Source organism: Oncorhynchus masou, chromosome 31, assembly GCF_036934945.1.
Source record: "Oncorhynchus masou masou isolate Uvic2021 chromosome 31, UVic_Omas_1.1, whole genome shotgun sequence".
Classification (NCBI taxonomy): Eukaryota; Metazoa; Chordata; class Actinopteri; order Salmoniformes; family Salmonidae; genus Oncorhynchus; species Oncorhynchus masou.
In genome coordinates, this window is record NC_088242.1 from 66,223,994 (window position 1) to 66,233,651 (window position 9,658).

The following is a 9,658-nucleotide window of genomic DNA, read 5'->3' on the forward strand; positions in this document are numbered from 1 at the left end:
GTGCCGGTTTCAAAATGTGTCATTAGCTTTGAATCGTCTCTAACCAATCAGATTATCAATCGCTGACGTTTTGTACAATGCCCCTCATCACCACAAACTACTTCACTAAAGTATGTAGTGAACGACAGAGCAGCTGAAGAATTTAGTGTGAGTCGTCAGGCTAGAGATAAAGTGAGATGGCAATAGGAAATGAAGTGTTCTGGAAGAGAATAAGGCCTGGTCGTATTTACAATTAGCCATATGGAAGCAGACAGGACAAAAAAGACATTCCTGCCCAATAAGAAGCGCTTGCTTTTGTTTGCAAAATGTTTTGCACTAAGGAATACAACTCAAGTTGTTTAGTGAGAGCCAATGATGGGCAGGGCAGCCGTTTATAATGGCTGTGCCTGTTAACTGGACCCACATGGTAGTCCTAAAACCTTCTGACTGCAGGGCCTCCCCTTTCCTGTCCTCTCCTTTCCACTGCCCATCAATGCTGCAGTGCCACCATGTACTGTATATTCAACAGCTGCATGGGCTACACACAGGCTTTCAGAGAAACAGCACCTTTACGCTGTATTAAAAAAAAAGGCTTCAGATTGTGAGGTAGGCAATACTAGGCATCAATGAGGAGCACTCTACCAGTATCAAACCCCCTCAGCTCTCTCCCTCCCCCGCATGTTGAGCGGGAGTGGATGGAAACATTGAGTACCTTCAGCACATTTTTCACATTCCCCTATGGGGGTCTCAGCCCCCTTACACACACACACACACACATCTCACCTGGTGGTAAACTCAGTAGCACGGTGAAGCGAATGTTAGACTCAGAATACTGCCAATGAATATACAGTACCCCAAATGTATACTGTACATTTGAAGAATAACACATCATAAAATGTATTAACCTTTCTCTTCACTCCCTGTTTTTCTGCTGCTCTGCTATTTCTTTCTCTCCTCTTACGCTCTCCCTCTCTCTCGCAGAAGTGTGTGTGTGTGGGGAGCAGTGAGGATGACGGAGTACAAGTTGGTGGTAGTGGGGGCAGGAGGTGTGGGGAAGAGTGCACTCACCATCCAGCTTATCCAGAACCACTTTGTGGATGAATACGACCCTACCATAGAGGTATGTTTACGTATGTGTCCAGAGCTTCTGTCCACATCTGCAGCTGATCACTGTGGGTGATGTCATGCGGATGTGGCCCCTCCCCTCCCCTGGTCTACAGTGAACGGATAGAGTAACCTAGTGTGACTCCGCTGGCTCGTTGGAGAGACCACTGTTCACTATGGCTGTGACGATACCAGTATCGCAGTATTTTTTATTTTTTATAAAATTACGAAGCAGACTACTCTTTGGTATTTTTAAAACCTGCTGTATGTAAAATAGTGTGTGATAGCTTGGAAAATAAATAAACGTGACTGGATGACAACATGTTGTTTCCAACATTAGGGATGTTTTCCTAAAACCACTTTGTGTTTTGTTTCCTTGCCATGACACTAACGGGTATTGCATTACTGGTATTGTCCCGTCCCTGCTGTTCACTACAAAAAAAACTCATGAAGCAGTATGCCACTCACTATCAATTCAATTCTCCAATTCTTTTTATTTTTTTTACTACACCGCTACTCCTAATTTCATTCCCCTCCGTTCACTATAAGAGAGGGAGAGAGATTTGGAGAGAGAGAGAGAGTCTGTCTGATTTCTCCACTACCCTCCATCTCTCCCCCTTTCTCTCCCCCTCACCACGCCTGCCTCTGGCCAGACAATGTCTTTTTTGTGTGTGTGCATTCCTGTCCCCTATGCACTAGCACACAAAGGCCCTGCACCACATGTTTGTGTCTGTGTGTTGGGACGCTAAGCATCCGCCCTGCTACTCTGCCCTTTTGATACCACTACCTCTTCCCTGGCCAGTCACACAGCATAGGGGTTTAGCGTATATATCAACCAGTACACGTGTGTGTGTGAGAAACTAGGTCCCAGGCTCATGTTTCAGGCATATTTGAGATGCGTGTGTAAATTGTTAGTTATTATATTGAACACGCATATTTTCTAGTATGTTAATTTAGTCAATAATGGAATGAATTTGCAAAACCCAATCAAGATTTCGACAGAAATATGGCTGAGACGCAACGAAAATTTAAGGAGAGGGAGTACAAAATGGTCAGATTAATACCGCAATTGAGAAAATTCAAAACAAATCGAGACATGATCTCTTTCAATGACAGTCTCGCAAAAATAAGTATTCTTGCATTCTAACTACCCACTATTCGAAGTGCTTTGAACAAATTAAAGGAATCGTTCAAACATTCTAAGATCTGATGACAGTATCGGTATTCTCGCGTGGCTCAGAGATCAATTAGGTGCAGGAACTTGACTTACCAAGTTGCGGCCCACTTTTTTTGGTAGTGATCCACTCGATTTTGTCCCTACGTTATATCGGGATCGAACATGTCACCCTTCACCCCCTCTACTAGGATCTCGACAATTTATTGTTAAAACGAGAGGCTGCCTGGAACTTTTATTTAAAGACCCTTGCTCCTCAAGGTCTCAACGTAGACTTGAAGTGTGATCTGAAGCCCATGTTGTGATTATTGGAATTTTGCTATTGTTATTGTTTGTTTCCTATGTAGCCTAATTTTATCTATGATCGTATGCTATCCATTCATGTGTTTTATGTTATTTTTATATCTGAGAATTAACCAATGATATCAGTCCACAACCGGCCATGATTACAGATACCTGTGTATGTCCTGTGACACTATATAAATGTGTGACCTGCAGTGTTCTTTATACCATGATGAAGACAGGTTGTCTGTCAAGGTTGGTTATTAAATTATTGCATCTGAGCTCCTAGAGTGTGCGGCTCTCCAGATTACAGCCATCTGAAACCTAACAAGGTGGCAGGTAGCCTAGCAGTTAATAAGAGCGTTGGGCCAGTAACCGAACGATCGCTGGTTCAAATCACCGAGCCAACGAGATAAAAAAATCTGTCTGTGCCCTTGAGCAAGGCACTTAACCCTAATTGCGCCTGTGCACACTTGGTTAAAGAATACGTAGGCAGCCTGTCTGTAGCAGTGTAACTGGAGGATGTCCCTCCCCCTGTTTTAGGACTCGTACAGGAAGCAAGTGGTGATTGACGGGGAGACGTGTCTGCTGGACATCCTGGACACTGCAGGTCAGGAGGAGTACAGCGCCATGAGGGACCAGTACATGAGGACAGGGGAGGGCTTCCTCTGTGTCTTCGCCATCAACAACACCAAGTCCTTCGAGGACATCCACCAGTACAGGTGTGTGTGTGTCAGGACAAAGGGTTATACCAAGCTAATAACAAAAGCTTAGCCTGTGACTGAGGGGATTACAGCACGCTGTCAATTAAATCGATCCTGACTCATTTGGACCAGAGAGAGCAGTGTTAATTTCCTCAACAACCCTTTTCCTGACTTAAACTATGACGATAGAGAGATGAGATGCCCTTAAAATGCGAACTATGACAATTTTAATTGATAAATGTGACAATTCCACTTGAGACTCGATTTCACATGAAGCTCCTTTTCATGTTTTTTTCCAATCTTAAGTGTCGCAGCAAATGCGAGTTGCGGTAGCTTTTTTCATCATTCATGCTATTTTTTTAATATTAGGAGTACAGTAATACCAGGTCCTCCCCTAATACTATCCCTGCACCATTGAGAGCATCCTGACTGGTTGCGTCATAGCCTGGTACGGGAATTGCTCCGTCCACGACCATCCAGCAGGTGATGAAGACGGGTCAGTACATCACTGGGACTGGGCTCCCACCCATCCAGGACATCTACTTGAAACGGTGCCCGAGGAAGGCATGCAGCATCATCATCAAGGACCCCACATACCCCAGCCACGAGCTGTTATCTTACCGTGGGGCAGACGATATCAGAGCATGAGGTCTGATACCAACAGGCTCAGACATTTTCTATCTACAAGCCAACAGACTGCTGAACAATTGAACTGGACTGACCACCTGTTCTGATTCTTTGCACCATAGCACACATGCACACACTCACACAGATAGATATACACACATCCATCTATCCATCTATACATACAGTTGAAGTTGGAAGTTGACATACACCTTAGCCAAGTACATTTAAACTCAGTTTTTCATAAATCCTGCCATTTTAATCCATGTACAAATTCTCTGTCTTAGGTCAGTTGGATTCACCACTTTATTTTAAGAATGTGAAATGTCAGAATAATAGTACAGAGAATGATTTATTTCAGCTTTTATTTCTTTCATCACATTCCCAGTGGGTCAGAAGTTTACATACACTCAATTAGTATTTGGTAGCATTGCCTTTGAAATATTTAACTTGGGTCAAAAGTTTTGGGTAGCCTTCCACAAGCTTCCCACAATAAGTTGGGTGAATTTTGGCCCATTCATCCTGACAGAGCTGGTGTAACTGAGTCAAGTTTGTAGGCCTCCTTGCTTGCACACGCTTTTTCAGTTCTGCCCACATATCTTCTGTAGGATTGAGGTCAGGGCTTTGTGATGGCCACTCCAATACCTTGACTTTGTGGTCCTTAAGCCATTTTGCCACAACTTTGGAAGTATGCTTGGGGTCATTGACCATTTGGAAGACCTATTTGCGACCAAGCTTTAACTTCCTGACTGATGTCTTGAGATGTTGCTTCAATATATCCACATAATTTCCCTCCTCATGAAGCCATCTATTTTGTGAAGTGCACCTTTCCCTACTGCAGCAAAGCACCCCCACTGCCACCCCCGTAATTCACGGTTGGGATTGTTCTTCGGCTTTTAAGCCTCCCCCTTTTCCCTCCAAACATAACAATGGTCATTATGGCCAAACGGTTCTATTTTTGTTTCATCAGACCAGAGGACAAAAAGGACAATCTTTGTCCCCATGTGCAGTTGCAAACCATATTTTGGCTTTATTTTATGGCGGTTTTGGTACAGTGGCTTCTTGCTGAGCGGCCTTTCAAGTTATGTCGATACAGGACTCGTTTTACTGTGGATATAGATACGTTTGTACCTGTTTCCTCCAGCATCTTCACAAGGTCCTTTGCTGTTTTTCTGGGGGTTGATTTGCACTTTTCGCACAAAAAACGCATCTCCTTCCTGAGCGGTATGACTGCTGCGTGGTCCTATGGTGTTTATACTTGCGTACTATTGTTTGTACAGATGAACGTGTTACCTTCAGGCATTTGGAAATTGCTCCCAAGGATGAACCAGACTTGTGGAGGTCTACAATTTTTTTCTGAGGTCTTGGCTGATTTCTTTTGATTTTCCCATGATGTCAAGCGAAGAGGCACTGAGTTTGAAGGTAGGCCTTGAAATACATCCACAGGTACACCTCCAATTGACTCAAATAATGTCAATTAGCCTATCAGAAGTTTCTAAAGCCATGACATAGTTTTCTGGAATTTTCCAAACTGTTTAAATGCACAGTCAATTTAGTGTATGTGAACTTCTGATCCACTGGAATTATAAGTGAAATATTCTGTCTGTAAACAATTGTTGGAAACATTACTTGTGTCATGCATAAAGTAGATGTCCTAACCGACTTGCCAAAACGATAGTTTGTTAATTCTAGCGCAGGCGTTCTGCTAGCGAAACCCCTCCACAACATTTCGCTGAAAAGGCAGCGCACGACATTCAAAAATATTTTTGGGAAATATGTAACTTTCACACATTAACAAGTCCATTATAGCAAGTGAAAGATCCAAAAATCTGTTTACATTGGCGCTTTACGTGCAATAATGTTTTGATTCCAAAACATCTGGTGATTTTGCAGATAGCCACATCAAATCCCAGAAATACTCATAATAAACATTGATACAAGTGTTATTCACAGAATTAAAGCAAGACTTCTCCTTAATGCAACCGCTGTGTCAGATTTCAAAAAAACAATATGAGTGCGGCGCTCAGAGCCCAATCCAGCCAAAAATATCCGCGATGTTGGAGTCAACAGAAGTTAGAAATAACATTATAAATATTCACTTACCTTTGGTGATCTTCATCAGAATTTACTCCCAGCAATCCCAGTTCAACAATAAATGACTGATTTGTTCCATAAAGTCCATCATTTATGTCCAAATAGCCACTTGTTGTTAGCATGTTCAGCCCAGTAATCCATCTTCATGAGGCGCGAGCACTACGTCCAGACAAAACTCAAAGTTCAGTTACAGATTGTAGAAACATGTCAAACGATGTATGGAATCAATCTTCAGGATGTTTTTAACATAACTTCAATAATGCTCCAACCTGAGAATTCCATTGTCTGTAGAAAAGCACTGGAGCAAGAGCTAACTCTGTCGGGACCGCACGTCACGAGCCCGAGACACACTGCCAGACACCTGACTCATTCATTCCCCCATCCTTTATAGCAGAAGCCTGAAACAAGTTTCTAAAGACGGTTGACATCTGGTGGAAGCCTTAGGATGTGCAACTTGACCCCATAGACACTGTGTATTTGGTAGGCCAAGTTTTGAAAAACTACAAACCTCAGATTTCCCACTTCCTGGTTGGATTGTTCTCAGGTTTTCGCCTGCCATGAGTTTCAGGGTGGAATATTCTAATCATTCATATGAACATATAAATCTCATTAACAATCCACCCTTAATGACTAAATAATACACACTGATACCTCATATACAATCTGGAAACTTAAAGGGTATCTAAGATTAATTCAAACCAATACATGTATGTACATTCGATATTCATCAGTTGAATAATGTTGAAGTCGGTGATCTAGAAAGAGACCCCAGTTCCCAACTTACAATTTAGTGTTGGATGACCATTCAACACTTTGTTTCCTAGCGGGGCTCATTTTTTCCCAAGTTCTCAGTTGTCTTGAACTCATTTCAGTCAGATTTCTCAGTTCCGAATTTACCAGTTGTTTTGAGCGCGGCAGAAATCATGCTGGATTGACAGTTGTTTTTATCATTTTAAGCTTGGAAAAGAGACCCTCAAACCCAGAATTGGGACCACACACCCACTCCACTGAATAGCAGGCTAGTGATTGCTTTGCAATGCTTGCAGTTAGCTACTGATGATTTACAACTTGTTGTGTAATGTTTATGGCGATGAGCACCGGGAACGTTTTATCTAGAATCTCTCTTCGTTATTTCACTTCATATGACAAGGATTTAAAAGGATTTGCCAGTAGATTGTCGACTTGATTCATGATGATGACCGCTAGCTAAGATTTTGAAAGTATGATGTTGACATAAGTCCAATCAAAGCTACTGTTCAAATAAAATGATTTGACATCATTTTATCTGCGGCCAGTGACCTCGAACCCTCTTGGATGGGAATTTCTAATGTAACTATGGCAGCACCCATGGGGTTTGAATTTGAGCTCTACCCTTAGATTTGGCAGTGACATAGTGTCCCCGTGAGTGACAGAACACTGAGCCACTCACGGCACAACTAGAGAACATTACCAACCCCCTACGCTCCATATTTTCCGCTGGATGCCCCACCACCACAGAAAGCACTAAGATAGGCTGAAACACCTGCATTTTAGAGATGCCTTACAAACATGGTTTATTTTTTGCTTTCTTGTATGTGGCTTTATTAACTTTTTTTTTACACACATTATTTGTAATCTGATATGTGACATGTATTAATGCCAAAATAACATGCAAAACAGGCAACCCAAAACCCCACCTGCCCTGAATGACGGGTCGCCGCTGCTAACAGCACATTTGTCTCCCTCCTGTTTTACTCCTGACAACCTGGTGTGCCAGGTGCCAAAGCTGTCAGTTAACACCACATCACTGTCTAAAGATGGACGGACACTCAATGCTGTAATAATACTTCCCATCCTAGATCCCGGGCCAGAATGGAGCATGACTGCGGAGTTACACTGGTCAAGTTATTTAAAGATGTATTGTTCATGTGATAGACATAGGGAAGGTGCAGTTCATTCAGTGTCTCTGTGTTAACTCCAGCTCTAATGCCAGGCTGCCAGCTATGGGATTGGTAAAGCGTGACTGTTGCCCGCCATTTGGCCTGCACTATATAGGGAATCGACAAGGCCAAAGCGCTATGCAGTCACTGATCTACAAATCACACCAAACAGACCATATATCGGTGTTGGTGGGTTTGCATTGGCTATTGTGTGTACTGCTAGGTGATGAAGGTAAATCAAGGGGGTAATTATATAGATCTGACCCATTACCCTCGGTCTCCTCACACGGTCACACAATCATCTGACTGGCTGTTTTAGTGGTGAGCTCATGTTCCCTGCCTTTCCCGTCCATCTCCATAGACATTGAGACAGCACGACCGTGGATAAAGACAGCCTGGAATGCCACCACAGCTCCTCCACCTGGTGTTAGCTGTCCTGACTGTGACTGTGCTGAGTTACGGACACAGAGAGGTGGATAGATCTGACCCACTCCCCTCACGCTCTCACACTCCCCTGGCCTACGAGCTAGATGGCTGCTGGAGAGATGAGGTCATACTGCCTGCTGTCCACCTCCCTCCAGTGCTGCACAGCAAGGCCTGCTCCTCTGGGTCATAGAGCCCCTTGTTTGTCTGACTGGTAATGTTTATGGAGGGAAGGAGAGGGAGGTAGGATCCTATACAGAAGGGTGAAAGGACCCACGAACACAGCTCCTTCATTGGGAATTGATTATGGCAACTTTACATAATGCATTAGTTGTGGAAATATTTTGCCAGCCACATAGTGTTTGCCTAGAGGGCGGCAGGTAGCCTAGCGATTGAGCGTTAAGCCAGTATCCGAATGATCGCTCGTTCGAATCCTACGTGAAAAATCTATCAACGTGCCCTTATTCCTCCTGTAAGTCGCTCTGTATAAGAGCATCTGCTAAATGACACAAAAAATGTACGTAAAATGTTTACAGTCACCATGACGAGGTTCTCCATGGCTGCAAGTGCATACCACTCTACTACAAGGTATTGACATTACACCAGTAATTATACTGGTAGTTCTTCTGGTAAATGGTTTATGTAATGTGGAGTACTGTCCTAATTCCTGTAAACGAAGGTTAAAAGAGAAACCAATTAGACCAAATAAGGAACTGACCAGTGTCTTTCTGTCCTCCTGTAGGGAACAGATCAAGCGTGTGAAGGACTCTGACGACGTACCGATGGTGCTGGTGGGTAATAAATGTGACCTCCCGGCGTGTACCGTGGACACGCGGCAAGCCCAGGAACTGGCCCGCAGCTATGGAATTCCCTACATTGAGACCTCGGCCAAGACACGACAGGTACACTTCCACACACATTGTCTCGTTTCGACCATTGCGAATATTCTATTGGTTGCATCTGACGTGATTGCCATTTCCATGGTGATAACGATCCGACTTTGAAAAGCTCAAGTTTTTGAGATTTAATTTGTTTTCATTCATTTGTTTTCAGTGTTAAATAACTGCTCAAACACATATAGAGAAAAGTAATGTTGTTGATGGCCATGTTTACGAGCTTGGTAATATGTAATGCCCACTTTGCAGATTGATGTAGTTCTGAAGGTGTATGTGTGTTTGCAGGGGGTAGAGGATGCCTTCTACACACTAGTCAGAGAGATCAGGCAACACAAGCTGAGGAAGCTCAACCCTCCTGACGAGAGCGGGCAGGACTGCATGAGCTGCCGCTGTGTGGTGTCTTGATGGAGGTCGGTCATAGACTCAGCCCACTATCAACTTTATCGCAGGCAGGGATGG

At 43.5% G+C, this 9,658-nt stretch overlaps 1 protein-coding gene across 1 annotated transcript in view; it reads left to right on the top strand.

Moving 5' to 3' along the window:
* The window catches only part of LOC135524285 (GTPase HRas-like), a 46,836-nt gene that overhangs the window by 32,109 nt on the left and 5,069 nt on the right, over positions 1 to 9,658 (top strand). Inside the window, exons 2-5 of the mRNA XM_064951701.1 lie at positions 961 to 1,099; positions 3,083 to 3,261; positions 9,046 to 9,205; positions 9,485 to 9,609. Of these exons, the coding sequence (XP_064807773.1) occupies positions 989 to 1,099; positions 3,083 to 3,261; positions 9,046 to 9,205; positions 9,485 to 9,604 (570 nt within the window). The 5' untranslated portion in view covers positions 961 to 988 and the 3' untranslated portion in view covers positions 9,605 to 9,609. The remainder of the gene's footprint in view (positions 1 to 960; positions 1,100 to 3,082; positions 3,262 to 9,045; positions 9,206 to 9,484; positions 9,610 to 9,658) is intronic.